The sequence below is a fragment of the Lutjanus erythropterus genome, chromosome 15 (genome assembly GCF_056507025.1).
Source record: "Lutjanus erythropterus isolate fLutEry1 chromosome 15, fLutEry1.hap2, whole genome shotgun sequence".
Lineage (NCBI taxonomy): Eukaryota > Metazoa > Chordata > Actinopteri > Lutjaniformes > Lutjanidae > Lutjanus > Lutjanus erythropterus.
This window is the reverse complement of record NC_139331.1, coordinates 23,907,576-23,925,348: the sequence shown is the minus strand read 5'-3', so window position 1 is coordinate 23,925,348 and position 17,773 is coordinate 23,907,576. Positions and strand designations below refer to the sequence as shown.

The 17,773-nt window shown below is 41.5% G+C and overlaps 1 protein-coding gene across 2 annotated transcripts; it reads right to left on the bottom strand.

The window, feature by feature from the left end:
• Positions 1-1,321: 1,321 nt before the first annotated feature.
• mideasa (mitotic deacetylase associated SANT domain protein a) lies at positions 1,322-17,079 on the bottom strand. 2 transcript variants are annotated; one of them, XM_084737369.1, is made up of 13 exons: positions 16,568-17,079; positions 14,388-16,118; positions 11,026-11,241; positions 6,853-7,189; positions 6,688-6,754; positions 6,449-6,591; positions 6,252-6,355; positions 5,280-5,355; positions 5,043-5,131; positions 4,436-4,579; positions 3,598-3,705; positions 3,227-3,396; positions 1,322-2,311 (listed from the first exon to the last, which is right to left on the bottom strand). In XM_084737369.1, exons 2-13 carry the CDS (start codon positions 15,858-15,860, stop codon positions 2,050-2,052), a joined length of 3,189 nt encoding a protein of 1,062 aa, XP_084593495.1. In that variant the 5' UTR covers positions 15,861-16,118; positions 16,568-17,079; the 3' UTR covers positions 1,322-2,049. The 2 variants fall into 2 exon arrangements, with proteins under 2 accessions (XP_084593495.1, XP_084593494.1); XM_084737368.1 differs by having other exon boundaries at positions 3,598-3,714; positions 16,568-17,077.
• Positions 17,080-17,773: the final 694 nt, after the last annotated feature.

Sequence of the window (17,773 nt, the reverse complement as noted above, 5' to 3'; positions counted from 1 at the left end):
TAGAAGGGAGGGTCCTTGGCAATATGCAGAGGACAACAATCCTGTAGGGGACTTACCATTAAATAGAGGACAGCGATTGCTGTAAGCCCCAAGCTACCATGAGCCCCATAAAACACCTCATAAACTTGTGGTTAAGAAAGTTATTTGACTGTGGAAACAAAACAAAACAACAACAAAAAACATTATTCCTAAGTTCCTATGTTCTGAGGGCCCTATGTTCCCAGTGTCCTATGTTGCTGGGGTTCTTTGTTTCTAGGGTCTTAAGTTCCCAAGACTCTTTGTTCCTAGAGCCCTAAGTTCCCAGGGTCCCTAGTTCCAACGGTCATGTATTCCCAGGATCTTAGGTTCCAGAGGTACTGTGTTCCCAGGGTCTTAAGTTCCCATGGTTCTCTGTCCCCAAAGTCCTGTGTTTTTTAAAACAATCACTAACTGAAATTTTTGAGAGATGATGAAGATGTAAGCTGAGTTCTAACTGGTTTGGAATTTAAACCAGAAGTGTTATAATGACTACATTTCCCTTTTGTGGTGAACTGTTCCCCCGGGTTCCTTCAGTATCATTAAGGCCAGGGTTTCCACATAAAGCAGAGAAGTCAGAAGATTTTCCTCTTGCCCTTGTTTTGACTCAAGATGCAGCAGTGTGTGTGTGTGTGTGTGTGTGTGTGTGTGTGTGTGTGTGTGCGCGTGCAACCAAGCTTCCTCAGCAAATCTCTGCAGGAGCAGGAAAGTAAATGAGAGCTGTCAAGGTCCAACTTGTCAGTGAAGAGTGGGAGGCAGAAACAGGGCCACTCTGTCCTTCGTGATCTCAGGGCAATGTGCCTTGTTGCATCTCATCCCCTGAGGGCGACAGCCAGGCTACACTTCCCTTTACTGAGCACGCTCTTTAAATGGCTGAGTTATGTCACCACCGATCAATGCCAAATTTCACCACACCCTCATGACTGAAGACGAGTCGGCTTTTCCAGCCCTTAATCCGAAAATGATAGGCCTGTGGAGCCTGTCTGGCATACTGAATCAGACCTATGAATACAGTGTTTTACATTTATAGCCCATTTTATTACGGCACGTCTTTCTTACTCAGTAAGACGTTTTAAGGAAGAAGATTTAAGATTTCAAGATTTAAGGAGATAGTCTGGTACAATGAGAAATGCCTCCACAGAAGAATTTCATTTCAGTTTATCTTAATCTACTCACACAACCACAACATCTCTATGAATCTACATAAAACTAAGTGCATGGAGGAAATATCCTGCGACATACTGAAGCACTGCCTCCACCTGCTGGATGCCTTGCAGTCATACACTGAAAAATAAAGACAAACCTCTCAGAACAGTAGAGATTTTTAATAAACTTTTCAATTCACAATTCATATTGCAGCTGACATGATTAGTTTTTATATTACCAAAATCAATGCAAAAATGCAGTATTATAAATATATGGCAATCTCATATATACTTTTTTGTACATATTAATTTCAAAAGGTCCCTTAGTCGAAAAAAATAAGTGTAACCAGCCTAAAAGTCTGATGGAAATCTGCAAAATTCAGCACAGCATTTTCCTAAGAAAGGGATTTTAAATATAAGCTCTTACTCTATTTAAAACGGCTGTTTCTATAAAGTGAAAAGATTGCTTTGATCTTGATGTTTGCTTGCCAAACAGGCATCCTGATTATCTTATGAAATATCATATATAACCTTTAAGTCCACTCAATGAAAGTGTGTAATATTTTGACATATATTCAATTAAATAAAGGATATAAAAAGGCAATATTGGCAAAAAGCAGAAGCATACAGTATAAGTGCATTTAGAAAAAATAAACTTCCTCTGAATATTTAAAAGATACAAATGTGTGAAACTGTGGAGTGTGACTGCCTGGCTGATGGATAATGCTCACACAGAGCCAGTGTCAGCCAGCGAAGGAGTGTGAAGGTTAACAGGAAGACTTATTCTGCTCTCTGTGAGGCAGTACATATTTTTTCAATTCGACCTCCACCCCCTGATCACCCATCAATCCATCTTCTCATTGATCTCCCTCCTGCTTTTTTTTGTCTCTCAATGCCAGTCTTCGTCGTCATCATCCTCGGCCTCAGACGAGTCCTCCTGGCTGCTGACCTCGGCCTGCTCCGTCTCTCCGTTCCCATTATCTCCCCGATGAGCTGCCACCGCCGCCGCCGCTGCAGCTGCTGCCTTCCTGGCTCGAGCTTGAGCTGCAGCCTGTTCCTCCTCCTCTTTTTGACGGAGCGCTGCAGCCTTCTTCTCCTGCTCCGCATGACTCTTCATGTGGGCACTTCGACTCTTCACTTTGTAAAACACCCTGTGGCACGGAAAGACAATGATACAACATCACACACGATGCAGCAGTGAATCTACCTGATAGATTTAAAAAAGCTGCGTTTCCACCTAAAGTAATGGGAACTTTTAGTCCCAAGAACTACTTTTCAAGGACCTAAAACCCCATGCAAAATACACTCTTCATGGTTTTCCCAACAAAAGTATGTATCCCCTGTGTCTCTTAAGACCCCCAAAATATGAGAAACTGCCATCTTCTCTCTTTTCTTCTTGCTCGCTCTTTCAGAAAATGTGTGCGTGTGTAAATAAACAAAGAAATTATAATCTATTGACAATTATTACTGTTAATTAATAAATGGGGCTTGTAAAACTGTTAAAGCAAAATCACACAAAAGGGAGTGCTGTTGGACTATTATCTACTATATATATATAAGCATGAAATTGAGGGAAAAAACAAATACATTTTCAATTAATACAGTGGAAACTATAGCCACAGTGCTCATTTTGGGTCTTCTCATACATGCAAACCTATGAAAAATAAAATCTTTGGTGACTCTTTCCACTGTAAAGAAAAAAAAAAACTATTTTCAGTATTATGAAGTGTTGTTTCACCCTGCTTATTTTCACAATAACAGCATTTATTGCAGGTCATCTTTTTCTTCCAGCAGTTCCTATTTCATATTTCATTTCTGTTTCAGTATTTGTTCATACAATTATTTATTTCATAATGTCTTCCATATTTATGACCCACATGAAGATCAACATGATGAGGTGAACCACATGATGAGCTATTTTAACCGAAACCATCCTTGTTGCAGCCTCGCAAACACTAGTGAGTCTGCAGCACTGGATGAACAGGCCAACACACTGTATGAGAGGACCATTCCGTTTCAGTTACTGATAAAAAACAAAGTGAATCTCTGTGATAATTTGTCCGTACCTGCCACATTTCTTGCATGGAAACACTGCATCAGGATCCTGCGGGGGCTTCACCGGAGCTCTGCTCTTCTTTGCTGCAGGCTCGGCCCAGGGCCGGTGTGTCGCTGCCGTCGTTTGATGAGCTTCCTTATTCACAGTGTCCGGCTCTTTGATCATCACCATCGTTCCTGCCTGGAGCGCCACAAATAAACAGATGTTACCTTGATATTTTGTTACTTCACACATCAGGGGGAAGTAAGGATAAACCAGGACACACATCCGTATCACACGAAAGAGAAAACGTGGTCTGAGATCTGTGTAACTGTTGGGAGACGTGCACTACTGGTCAGCAAACTGCTGTGCAGATATTAGAATAAGTAGTGAAATACTTACATAGTCATGGGCCTGTAGTGACTGAGCAACCCTCGCCTGCTCTCTGCTCTCATGGCTCTGCTCATTAGAAACGTCCTTCTTGTCATCTCCATCCGTCAGTTTTGGATTCTGTGAACTCTGAGTCATGAACCACATCAGAAAAAAAAACAACAAAAACACAATCAGTACACTAAATATTAAGATCACCTTTAAGATTGTCTTAAACACCCTCAGGGCTATAAAAAGGATTAACTGGCGTCCATCTCCTTTGTGACTGAATAAAATTCACTATGTTTACATGCACAAAATAATCTGTTCTTCACCCTGTTTTCTCAGAAAAAGACAATATTCCTACTAAGCTGTTTGCATGGCTGATGAAAATGAATATTCCACTAATATTCTTGTTTACATGCAGCCATGTATATTCTCAATAATGTAATGACATAGGTCCGACAGCTTATATTATATATCATATCTAAAGCATACAAAAGCATATCTAACACACAGAGCTGAATGTAAACAAGCAAAAGGCAGAGAAGAATGCTCTTAAAACCTGAATAACAACGACATATCCCACCTCTTAATCAGAAAATGCTGTCATGACCAATATATATTTTTGGATTGAACGGATTATCAAAGGTTTACACCGCTCTTCTCAACCTGATTGGAAATTACTTCCAATCAAGCCATTCTCCCCGATCAAGGTGGTTACATGAGACCTTTTTACTCTAATGATTCACATCTTTCTCATATATTCTTATTCTATATAAACACCATTCAGCACATACATTCTGTAACATAAACAGGGTGATTTTAATGCTTTACGACACGTCAGCTTGGTTCACTTGAGCCACTCTACCTTAACGTCCACCACGGCCTCTGTGTGCTTCTCCACCGGTGAGTCAGGAGGGCCGAAGGTTAGAATCCCGTTGCGACCGATCTTCACCTGTTTCTTGTACGTGTAGTAAAACTCTACACACTGAGCCACAGTCTTGGTCCGAATCTTTCAAACCATTTCAAAAAGAAAAAAAAATAAACATACAAATGCAATTTTTTCTCTCATTAATTACCTTTTTCTCTGTATATTGGTGACAAAATCAGTCATTTATGTAGATGTTATTACACCACGTGAATAAGAACAATCTCTCACTCTTTATTTGCATGTTTTGGAGCTTAAAGTTTGGGGTGTGATGAAAAGCAGCCTTGTCTTGTATTTTCCATTACATTGAAATCTGCCTTCATATTGTCAACTGCAGACAGAAGCCAGTAAAGGCTGAAAAACTGTTTAATGGTCTGTTTTTTTGTTCAAAGCAATTACACTAATGCTTCAAAATTAACATAATAATGATTTACTGGCGTTGGAATGCTGCACAGTGCACATTTAATTATATTTAAATGTATTTTTTTAGATTTATTTAGGTTGATTCATAATCATTCTTGCAGCAAGGTAAAATTAACGAGCGTACCAGTTTCTGCACCATAAAAAAGTCCTTCCTGTAGGCAGAGATCCCCTTATTGAAGTAGCGCTTCTCTTCTGCAGTCCAGCAGTCGGAGCCTGCAAGTAAATCAGAGACAGCAAAATTTACTGTATGCTTACAAGGGAGAATGAAGAAACATTTAAAGAGAGGTAAATCAGAGAAAAAGACAGAAAGAGGAAGAAGAGTCGGAGGCAGCTTTTATTTTCCTGTCACATCGATACTCACCTGAGTAGTGATAACCTGCCAGGTGATGGCCTTTGGGGAAAACCGGGTCCTGATGCATCAAACGTCCCAGTGTTTCCTTAAAATCAACATGATTCATTACAGTGAGTTACTATTCTTCATTTGAGTGCTTTAACTGTGCAACACATCAGTAACAATTATGAATTTATTGTGAAAAAAAAAAAATGCAGGTTAACTGATGACTTGGACCCTGTTTTACATGTTTTTGTGTCTAAGTGGCAATGGGGACAACATTTATTTATTTATTTTTTTTTTTTCAAATCAGTCCAGTATGGAGGGAGAGTGCTGCAGCCAGCAGATGCAGAACTGAGCAACATTATAATCACTCCGGGCAACTGTGCACCGTCACACGAAGTCCACTAAAAATGCTTGTTTTTGCAACTGGTCAGCTCAGAATGTTATTATAGGAGACTGACAACATTATGGAAAGGATCACTACAGAGACAAAGATTAAGGTCCTTTTTCTTTAACCAGGAAGTAGGAAGTTAGATAGCAACCAACAGTACTTTTCTAATTTAACCGGGGTCAGCAAATGTATATTTCTCTATATTTCTTTCACTGAAACCTGAAAGACAGATGAGTTACAAGTTCTGGTAATATCTATAGAGAAATCCAAAGATGTCGTTTTTGAGAAATTTACACCAATAATAACTTGGGAGATAAAAGAAACAGAATGAAGCAATAAAAGAGTAGTCATATGGATTAAACAGTAGGCGAACGCTACTGTTAGCTAACACTATTGTTAATTACTGTTGGCTAACACTACCATCAGCTACTGTTAGCCAACACTACTCTTGGCTAACACTACTGTTAATTACTGCTAGTTAACACTACCGTCAACAAATACTAACACCACTAGTTACTGTTAGCTAACAGAACAATAGTTTATTTATAAGAATCCTGCAAACACAACTGTATTAAGTTGAGTGATTCATTATGAGTCACTATACTCACAAGGAAATCACCTCCACATTCATGTAAACAGTGTAAAACCAGCTCCTGGTTGGTTCCTCCACCTCTGAGCACACTGGAACAAGCCATGTTCATCAAATCCTCCACTAAAAGAAAAGACAATGACAACGGTTTGAAAGAATTAGCAGGGAGAAAAGTAACAAAGGGTCAGCGGATGACAGATAATGTGAGATACTAACTCCTCTCAAGATCGCCGTTTTTGAGGCAGGACTCATCCACAGGGAGCCAAACCAAGTCAGCTTTGTGCTGGTCAAACTGAGAGCAAAGCTGATCTTGCAACTCGGGCATTTCTGCCTGGTACTTCAGCCCGATGTTGATGCGCCTGGACAAGTAAAAACAGGACACGAACACAGAGCGTTATGGTGATGCAAGCGCACTTCTGCCAACCTGAGCGGCCTGTTTAGGTGGCTCTACTTACGGTTCAAGGCTAACAGGTGTGGCATCAGTGATCAAAGGCAGAACAGGAGGTGTGACTTCTGAACTTGCTGAAAAAACAAAAGAAACATCCTTATCAGAAATTATTTGGCCCCATTAATAGAATTTATGTCAGACAACACCTGTAGACGCTACAACTAAGACTTACAGGAGCGCAACAGACTGCGTGTTGCAGATTTGGGCGTAGCCGGTGGCGGCGGCAGAATTTGGTTGCTTGCGATGTTGGTCAGGAAGGTGGAGAAGTAGAGTCCTGAGCCCTCGCGCACAGGAGACAGGATGGGAGGAGGCGTGTACGGCGGCAAGGTGTTGTCTGGCAGGCGCACTGGAGAGCGCAGGTTGCTCTGATAGGTGGTGATACTGGAGTAGAGGGGTGGAGGGATGAAGGTGGATGGTTTGTGTGGAGGGATGATGAGAGGCTCGGGGCGAGGTCGGCGCTTTAATTTGGATTTTCCATCCTCGTCCAGCCCTGCATTGTTTTCCCCGTCCTAGAAAGACGAATGATTGAGGTGCATTTTAGAGTTGTGATCAAACCTTTAGCTTGGTTTCTTTAACATAAGTATCAGACTTTTAGTCTCATAGACTTAAGTCTCATTGACTTTTTTGCTTCGGATCATGGTGGCCAGGTGACCCGTCCTAAGTCCCGCCCCTTTTTGCTCTGTGCTCTAATAACAATTAAGCAAACTTGGTACCTTCATCAACTTTCTCCTTTTCCTGTAAAAGTGATTCACATGTAAGTCTAGCTAGTAAGCTAATTCCTGACCCTTTGTGTTTTGCTCCAATCACAGTTTTGCTCGGTACACAACAGAACCACGGTCAACTTCCCCCTTTACTTAAATATGTGATGTTCTCGGCTTGTCTATATTGAAAAGAAAAACAAATTTTAAAGGTGGTCAAAAGATGTTGCTATAGGGGACCTGTAAATGATACATGGGCACATCTTAAGCTAGCTTGTTAACTAGCTATTAACTAACATTAGCTATCAGATGTAACTAGCTATCTAATCTATAGTAATTGTTAGTTAGCCAGCATTTTGAATAAGTGATTAATTCCAAAACTTTACTGTCAAAAATAACCATCAATCAAATTGTTTCTATTCATAGAACCTTTACTGTTGTACATTATTTCTTTTAACTTCCCAACAGAGTTGGCTCATGCTTACTAATAATGTGTCATTATCACAAAGCTTGAGAGGTCACAGAGGTGTGGCCCATGAAGTAGCCAACTATTTTTAACTGAGGGCAAAGAAATAACTCTTTTTAAAATAGTTTTGCATACAGACATTAACATGTGCAAGTCTAATTTTGACAACCTCAGAAAAGACAAAGATCTGGGGACCCCCTGTGATCCCAGACCCCAGGCTGGGAACCATTGCTTTATAATATGACAACTTTTTGAAAATGCCAATACACAATCCTAGACCAGTGGTTCTCAAGCTGGGGGTTGGGGCCCCAAGGGAGTTGCCAGATGATTGTGGACAATAAAATATAATATTGTGGCAAGCAGCGCTAAATGAGAGCCAGGAAGCTGCAGAGGAAGCGGCCTCTTAAAGACTCTCAACAAAAGAACAAGCAAAATACAGCCTTAACAAATGTAACAATCACCTCACTCACGGTAACTATAAACTATAAACCAGCATTTTCTAACATAAACTTAAACTATTCAGTGAGCATGATGGGAAATGGTGGTCCATATTTTAGACTGGGGAATGTTTTTTACATTACATCGCCTGTACCGCTTATAATCTGCCTTAGATTTTATTTAGTGTGTTTGTCAGAGCCAAAGCAGTTATGAGTCAAAGTTGTCTTCCTGTGTGACTTTGCTGGCTTATACAGTAATCCCCGAACAGTCTTGGGCAGCGGGTGGTGAAGGTAGGGGGTCCCAAACACCAACCTGATTATTCTGGCAGGGTCGCGACTCAAAAATGTTGAGAACCACTGCCCTAGACTAAATATGACTTTGCTTAGCAAGTTCCTAAGCATACAAGACAAACAACATAAACATAAACAGGCCTAGCACGTGGCATATCTGAGCGCAGGAAACAGGAAATGAGAAAGTTGACTGAGGTTCTGCCTGGGAACGAGCAGGACTAAGCAAAGGTCAATTGGTGTCGGTTCTGTCTGCTCGTTTGATGATCATTTTCTGTACTTTATTTTAATTTTTTATGACAATGGATTAGTTTTAAATATTGCCAAAAATCATGAAAGACCCATTCATCTGTCAGATGACGAGCTGCTGAACTTCTCAATAAGATTACCAGCTTCACTGTGCACCACTGGTGTGTGTGGAAAACTACTCGCTCCATGTAAAGCGTGTAATCAGATGACAGTTACAATAATTACAGTGTTTCCCCTTGGTTGACTGCTTGGGGGGGCGGATGGGCTGCTAACCCAATTAATTACAACATTACAGAACTTGTACAAACAAACAGTTTAAGGAATCCTATTTTACAAGCCTTCCCACAGTTTGTTTTATTTCCCAGTGTGTTTTTTTACACAGTCATGTACATTAATTATTTCAAAACCATCTTTCTCATCTTTGACTTTGTTCTGACTCAGCTTACTTTCCTAGTTCTATTTGAATAGAAGAGAAAGTGAAAAAGTCCAGTCCAAATGCTAAAAGAATTATACCAACTAACATCTATCATAATTGGTTCACCAAAAGCAGATTACATCACATTTTGACCCATTAAACACTCTCACTCTACCACCACAGTAATTTCAAATTTAACACTTTAAAGAAGAATTCTATAAATCTGTTATTTAGCATAAAATGACCGTAATATGTCAACATACTAAGTTTAAAATACTAATTTCTCTGACTCTGAATGTTATTTTTTTTTTTTCCCATTTCATGTTAAATTAATGCCAAATGTTCACCTAATAAGTAAGTGTCTGTTCATGAGTCATAAGAAATCGTTAAGAATCTTTAAGAAGGAGCAGATGCTTATTATGGTTAAACTCAGCAAAATGTTAATGGAGTCTGGCAGGCAGCAAGGCAGTCACTGAACTCCAGAGTGTGTACTTTCAGAGCAGTGGGCTTTTGTTTTCAGGGTAACAAGTTTAGTTTTACATTGACAGTCAATTGACAATGATAGTTGCACACATCTTGCGCTCCTGCAGTGTTCCTGTAGCCTGCCTGAGCTTCCTTGAGTCTGGGGAGGAGGGGATGGGGGGAACCAGCTCCCTTCAACCATGTAACTGTTACATATTGGTGCTTTAACAACTACGTCATAAGCAGGAAGTGCATTACCCACTTGATGAATCAGGCCTCATTGTAAAGCTACACACCCAGTTTACAACAGATGTTCATATCGTTCAGGATTTGGGAGAGTTAGTGAGTCACGTTATCATCTAAACCACTCCACGAACACCAGCTGTTCATATGGGTTAAAAACTCAAAGGCTGGATTCAGTGTGACGGTACTAATACTCATGAGAACTTGAACTTTGAGGTTGTATTTCAAGGGGGTCTTGAGGTGGTTACATAATGTGGTTTGAGTCTGAATAAACATCCACCACCATGTGTCTTGAATTTGTTTCACTGTTGAAATTGACAATCGGAGGCTTTCGGTGGTGAAATCTTACAAAGTACACTTACTGTAACTAAGTACTGTACTTAAAATTTAAGGACACTTGATCTCTACTGGAGTATTTTCATTTTGTGTACCATATACTTCAACTTCACTAAAGGAGAGAGTGTAAGGTGCACGAAGATGATGCTAGCGGCCAGTTAGCTTAACTGAGCACAGAGACTGGAAACGGGGAAACAGTTTACCTGGTTGAGTTCAAAGGTTAGCGCTGGGCTTGCTGAGCAAGAAATAGTGCAGCACTTAACCATAAAAATGAAACAAACAAGACACTGATGTGTTACTTAGCAAGCCTTAGAGGCGCCAGCCGGCAGATTTTGTCATCTTTAGGCAGAGCCAGGCTAACTGAGAGCTCTTTATGCTAAGCAAAGCTATCCAGCTGCTGATTGTAGCTTCATGTTGAGCTGAGAGAGTTGTATCAAACTTCTCTCCTAACTCTCAACAAGAAAACAAATAACAGGAAACTTAAAATAAAACAGGTTCACTTTCGTGCAACTACAGCAATAAAATTCAGATCATACTTGATAATATATCACTCAAGAAGCAATTCCACTTAATAATTAATATTTTCATTTATGAATGCAGGACTGTTACTTAGAATGTATATTTAAATTGTTGTACTGCAACTGTGGCTTCAGCAACAGATCACAATACATCCTCTACCACTGGAGGCAATACTGACATGTTAAGAAGCTGATCAAAAACAATGGGAACGTCATCTCCTTACAGTACTAACCTGGCCAAAGGTGTCCGTCACGTTGTTTCTGTGTGATCGCCGACGAGCCACGATGACAGAGGGTTTGCGATCAGACTGTCCTGCAGGCCGCTCACCGGGGCCAACTCGTCCTGGAGCCCAGCCACCCTGAGGATCTGTTTGACCCCTGTGCACGGGCACAGAGACGGGGATAACCAGAGGCACTATGGTGGCTTGTCTGCCTGGAGGACCGTCCTCCTGTTGAAGCACAAAGAGGCAGGAAGACGAGGAGAGGCGGAGAAGAGAAACAGGGAGATTGGAGAAGAAGCAGGAAACATGGAAAAGGGATTGAAATATAAAAAGAGTAAAATGGAGTGAGTGCATGTGGTCATTTACACATTTTCTTTAAATTAACAACATTAATTAATTTTCTCCCTGAATGAAGACATGTTGTATTTTATGATAAAATACATGAGGATTATTTTCATTACTTATCAAAATATTTTTACAGTTGCAGCTAACAATTATTTTCTTTATCAATAACATTCTTGATTAATTGATGTCAGAAAATGGTGAAAAATTTCAATTACTGCTTTAATGCTTTAACCAGCAGAAATTTGGCATTAACGACTTAAACGATAACTGAATTACCAAAATTGTTGCCTTTTAATTTTCTGTTGATAGATTAATCAATTAACCGTTGCAGCTCCAATTCACATAATTGGAAACTGAAAGCTGATTAGTGTCTACTTTCCATTAAATGTTGTATTTACACAGCAAGAAGTTGATTTATTTTAACTCCTGCAGATCAAAAAAGACAAAAAAAGCTCTGCGTTGTCACTGTCAACTTATTTTAATTAATGAACACAGTTGTTCTATTACTTCATATTTCTGTAGTATTCAGAGGAGTGCACACGCCTCCCTGGTATTTCTGGTCAAGCTGATAAAATTTTCAGCAATCCTAAATTCTACTTGTGAGAGTGAAACATAAATCAGTTTTATGATTTCTACATCAGGCAACGGCGAGAGCCAAATTTTGAAACTCATCTCCCGAACCAGAAAAGCGCTGCTTGTTAACTAGACAACAAAGCAACAGCTCTGGGTTGCGAATGGCAATATTAAACCTGTTTGGTGTGTGTTAGGGAGTAAAGGAGTGTAGCAGTGCAGGTTGACAGCTCGGCCCCTCCCTAGCTCCGCTGAATGACTGGGAAAGAGCCTGAGGAATGTGGAGGTGTGCAGACATGCAGCCGCTCCAACTGTACATCCAACATGCACACGCTGCACAGAAACTATGACAAACCTGATAAACCCCCTCAGGGTAGAGCGCTAAACACCTAACTGCGCGGGAAAAAAAACTCCTGAATTTGACTAGTTTTTGAGCTCTTCTGTTTATCGAAGCTGCTAAAGAGTAAATACAGAAGCTAGCTGCAGTGGGTGTGCCACATTGAATGTAAACAGTATAAACCCTGAATAACAAGGTTAAGGTTATCGCTTTTGTTACGGCGATAAAATGAGAGCAATATTTCAAATGCAAAAGAAGGATTTCAATAGTAGCAGTTTTTCGGGTTGTGCAAATATCTGGTGCACAACAATGTACTGTTTAGTATGACTGTAAAAATTTGTAAACAGCCTGTTTTATGCAGAGACATTGACAGATCTAGGAATCAAGTAAACAGACCTAAGAAAAGAGTTTTGTAAACCATAGGGAAGTTCTGCATAGAAACAGGGTTCTTCCTCTTTGTACAGCTGCTTGCCAACTTTGTCGAATGAGAAAATTTGCTCTTACATGCACAGAGTAGCTGATCGAGACATTCCTCTTCAAAAAAGAAAGTACTTAAATGTAGGGTTGGGCACTGAGAACTGGTTCCAAAATTTAGATTCCAAAGGAATCGTTGATAAATTTTTGTCTTGATTCTACTTATTGGTTCCTACAAAATTTCTGGATTAAATCCAAAATCAATCCATATAAGCTTTCAGTTTCAATAATCATAATCAAAGACAAATCTGTGATTCTCCCTGTATTTTTTTTCTCTCTACCTCTGCCTACTATGGGAGTCTGGCATGTGTCCAAAGACAAAAACAGCCCTTCAATGATGACACATCGTAGCTCACCAGCAGTTATAACACAATTGATACCATATAGACGGTCACTTTAAAGAATTCAACAATATAAATGATAGTTCTAAGGGCATAAAACCAATGATCTGTTGATGTTTACGACTCAATGGTATAGCTGTTAGAGATGAAATTTAAAAAAAAACACATTGAACAAAGTTATTATTCTCAGCTACTCATCTGTTCCCAAGTTGCTCGACTGGCAAGTAAATGGCACAAATTGTGAGTCTTGCAACCATCGCCACAATTTAACAAATGCAATGCTACAAAATGCTTTACAAGGACAGGATACTCCTAGATTATTACAGAAGAGTAACCAAAGCAAACCCCAAAATATTCAAGAAACCAGAAAAGAGATCACTGTTGCATGTAGTAATCTAGCTAAAGTTAGCTTAGCTCAGTGTTTCTGCTGGAATCATCCAAGGTAACTGGCGCTTCCTAAATCCTGCCCCTTTTTGCTCAGTGCAAAGAACAAACCTGCAACCTCAGTGAACTGTCTCCTTTTCCTGTAAAAACAACATCCTAAATTAGCTAAAACGCTAGCATAGTAGCTGCCTAATGTTAGCACAACACTTGCTAACTAGCTGGCTAACGATTGATGTAGAATTACTTCTATACTTAATTACCACTTTGCTATCATTAGCTTACTTACTGCTACCATAAGGAGTTTTTAACCATTTATGTAAAAGTCTCAATTTATTACTGATGTCTCTGTATGACATACTTAAGTTAACGAAACCATCCACGAAAATTTCTGAATAGTTGTGTTTAATGCCTGCCACTGGGTCAGATTCTCCATGAAACCAGTCTGTGTTTACATTTTACATTTTCCCAGGCAAAGTTACAGTGAGTACTATGGTAGCCACTTAAAAAGAAGCAGACGAAGATACATTTATCTTCTTTTGTCCACAGGGCTTTTCAAAATCAACTAAATACGAAAGATCCTTGTAACTTTAAGATGTGATTATGCATGTATACATATATACACACACAGAGAGCTTTTACAGGCCCCCCCCCCAGGTGAGCTAGTACCATTGCATAAACAGTGACTGTTTTATCTTGAGGGGTTTTTACATGAAAAAGGATGATTAGTACCAAATAAAGTGATATAAGCATGTGACCCATTTTGACCCCTCAAAAACTTGGAATTGTAGAGAACCAAAATCAATGAGCAGAAGTGGAATCCGAATTGTTAAAAACCAAACTATACCCAACCCAATTTAAATTACTACGCTGTAAATAAACAGAAAATTAATTACAGTGGTAGAATAATGATTGATATTTTTAACCTTGACCATTTTCTCCATTTCTGATGCCTGCTGGGCCAGAGTCTCCAAGTTGATCTCCTTAGATGCTCTCCTCCTCCTGCTGGTGATCTGGATGACCCCTCCTGTTGTCACTTCCCCTCCTCTCACAGACTGAACTCCGGCTACTCCGTTCTGGGACGGTGGCGGCTCTTTGGATGCTTGAGACCACATGTTTGTTGAAGGGGGACCCAGTGGGGACTGTCCATCTCGGGAAAGGCGACGTGAGCGCCGAGGTGCAGCTGGCGCTGCGTCTGAAGGCACTGGAGGATTGGTGGCGACCTTTTCGGGGCATGGATCAGGAGCGGATGGTACATTGCAGGTTTGAACCTCTGGCTCCTGCTGTGGCTTCACTGACTGGACGTCTTCCTTTTTAGGCGCAGCGTCAGGTGGACATGGCTCAGGAAGCTGATACGTCACAAAGTTTTGGGTTTGTTGCTGCTTTGGTTGCACCTGAAGTTGTGTTGTTTCTTGTTGTGTCACATTCTGTTGTTGCAGTTGCTGATGTTGCATTTGCTGAATTTGTTGCTGTCGCTCCTGTAGCTGCTGCTGGTGATACTGTTGCTGCATCTGCTGCAGCTGTTGCTGTTGCATTTGCTGCTGCAGTTGTTGCTGCTGTTGCTGCAGATGTTGCTGCTGCTGCAACTGAAGTTGATGCTGCTGATGCAGCTGCTGCTGTTGTTGTTGTTGCTGTTGTTGTTGCTGTTGTTGCTGCTGGTGATGGTGATGCATTTGTTGCTGCTGCATCTGGTGGAGCAGCTGCTGTTGAGATTTAGGCTGCTCGCCGCCGTACGCCAGGCTTGGCACTGCCTTGTTGCCTGGAAAAACGGAGTAATAACCGGATGAAAACTGTTGCTTGTTGGGCCTGAATGTCGCCTGGAAGGGCTGTAGCATGGACCCCTGCAGAGCATGATGGGGCTGACCCTGCAGCTCCACACCTTTGTGAGCATGCTGGTAAGCATGCAGCTGAGCCTGGTGCATTACAGCTGCAGCTTGCTGCTCCCACTCAAGCCCCCTGCCCTGAGCTTGAGTCTGGGTGGCATCTCGGTAAGCCTCAACGGGCCCTGGAGGCTGATTCTCTCCACCCATCGGCAGAGCTACACCCTCATGGGATCCCTTGTGAAATGCCATCTGACCCCTGACATTCACTCCGCTCATGTAGGGGCCAAAGTTCTGCCCCCAAGGTGGCACAGGGGCCTCCTGAGACCAGCCGGGGGCCTGTATGGAGTCCTGGTGCATCCACTTTACTGGAGCAGCCTGTTGATAGTGCGGCAGACTTTGAGGCCCTTTCTCTGGGTTGTAAACACCAGAGCTGCTGGCAGAGTCACTGTGGCTGGACTCTAACGGCGGAGGTCCCATGCCGTAATAAACCTCCCCTGAACGCTGCACCGGCTCCTTCATGGCTGCAGCCCGGTGCTTGCCACTCTTGTCAGGATTAACCTGCGGAGGAAGACTCATAGTAATATTATAAGGAAGGGAAACTTTGGAGTTTGAGCTCTCAATCTTGATCTTTGAGCGTGCAAACTGCTCAGTTAGTGTGCTTTCACTGCCTGTGGCAGAGGAATTCTTTGTTTAATTGTGTACACAGAGGTGTTGGGAGGAAATATAAATCCCAGAGGAAAGTGCAGGGTGGGGAGCATGAAACCCTCCTCTTCCAGAATCAAATCTGAGCTCTGCTGTCCATTCTTCTCATCCTCTGTGTGATGCCAGCCGGACCTTGTGAGAGAAAGGAGGGGTTAGCCACTTTCTTTTTCTCTCAGGACAAGCACAGAAAAGTTTTCACTTAACTCAGTGTGCAGCAGCAAAGAGGAAATCGAGGCCTACACCAGCAGATAGCCAAGTCAGTACAATAAGAATCAGTCAGACAGTGAGTGTTGAGGCAAGAACTGGGAGAGTAAAACCTATATTTCGATAATCACGTCCAGGTGCATGCAGAAAGGACGTTATGAGCAGAAGTTTGGAAACAGCAGCAACAAGGAGGCGCCTATAGTGCAGCTGCCATTTGGCATAACAAGAAATACAGGAAACGGAGGGAGTCGTGCAATCAGCCGAGCGATAGCCACTGATGTTCTGTTAAAATCAGCAACAAGGAAGCGCCAGAACAGCAGAGAGCTGTTGGGCAACACAGCAGATTAGTGAGCATTAGTAAAACACAGAGTGTGTACCTGATCACTGGTGCACAGAGCTGTCCATGGCCAGCAGCTCCATGGAGTCACTTTGGTTTCGATCAAAGTCGACTGCATGCAGCTCCATGAAGGGATTGTGCGCAGCTAATGTCATTACTCTGACAACTTTCCCTCGAGTTTCACTGCGCACAATATGGCGATCAAGCGAGTTTACAATCCCACCAAAACATAATCCAAAGTCCGGGGCGGTTGGAGAGGCTGAGTAACGCTGTAGTTACACGGTTGCACAGAGTATCCGTGAAGCCGTGCACTTCAGGAAAACATGTCCACAACTTTCTCCCCGCATCAGCGAGTAAACCACACATGAGACGGTGACAGTGAGACAACTCCGCCGTGCAGCGGCCTGTGCTGGTATTTTCACTGATCTGCACACTGAGCTGCAGATCTGAAGTCCGTGCGTCGGTTTATCCACAGTGGATGAAGCGCAGCGAAACTGCGCAAACACGCAGAAACTTCTGCACCCCAGACCGCACCGCCTCACCCCAAAACAGCTCAACTCACATCCTGTTATCCAATCCGATTGTCTGGCCACTCCCATCACTGTGTCCGTGTGCGTTTGTTTTTACTGTCGTGGCCGCCCTGGGGAGCGGAGTCTCAGCTCAGCACGCGGAAACAGTCTGTTATGTGTAAAAGGAGGGCTGTGGAGAGGATTTTAAAAATACTGAGGTCAAGTTCAACAAACCCCTCCATCCTCCCAAAATAGTCTACAAGAGAACTTTAAATGTGATTAATTGTTTTGGTACAGACAAATAATATACAGAGCATTCATGCCAATATAAAGACATTGTCAAATAAGACAAAATAGAAGAAACATAAATACAGAAAATAAAACCTGAAATGGCTATGGCCATGTCACAAACATGAATAGCCCCAGTTAAGACCTTTCAATAATTTTAGTTTTGTTAATTGTATTTTTTTATTTTGAAATAAAGAAATATGTGAAATATAATAACCAGCCAGATTGTTTTAAACAGTGAGTGCACAGTTGACTGGTAGGGGCAACAAAAGACTGGGAAAGTTTGTGGAATGCTCAAAAAACACCTGCTTGGATCATTCCTCAAGTAAACAAGTTAATTGGTACCTGGTGACAGTATCATGATTGTGTATTAAAGGGGCATCCTTGAAAGACTTGAATGTTTCCATAACATACATAAAAGTGCAGTGAATTTCATCATCTACAGTCCA

Coding starts and splice junctions, on each gene's coding strand:
- mideasa (XM_084737368.1), bottom strand. CDS start 15,860: ATGAGTCTTCCTCCGCAGGTTAATCCTGACAAGAGTGGCAAGCACCGG. Junction 6,356..6,448: donor AAACGGCGATCTTGAGAGGA/GTTAGTATCTCA, acceptor CTTTTCTTTTAG/TGGAGGATTTGATGAACATG. Junction 3,397..3,597: donor CACTACAGGCCCATGACTAT/GTAAGTATTTCA, acceptor GTGGCGCTCCAG/GCAGGAACGATGGTGATGAT.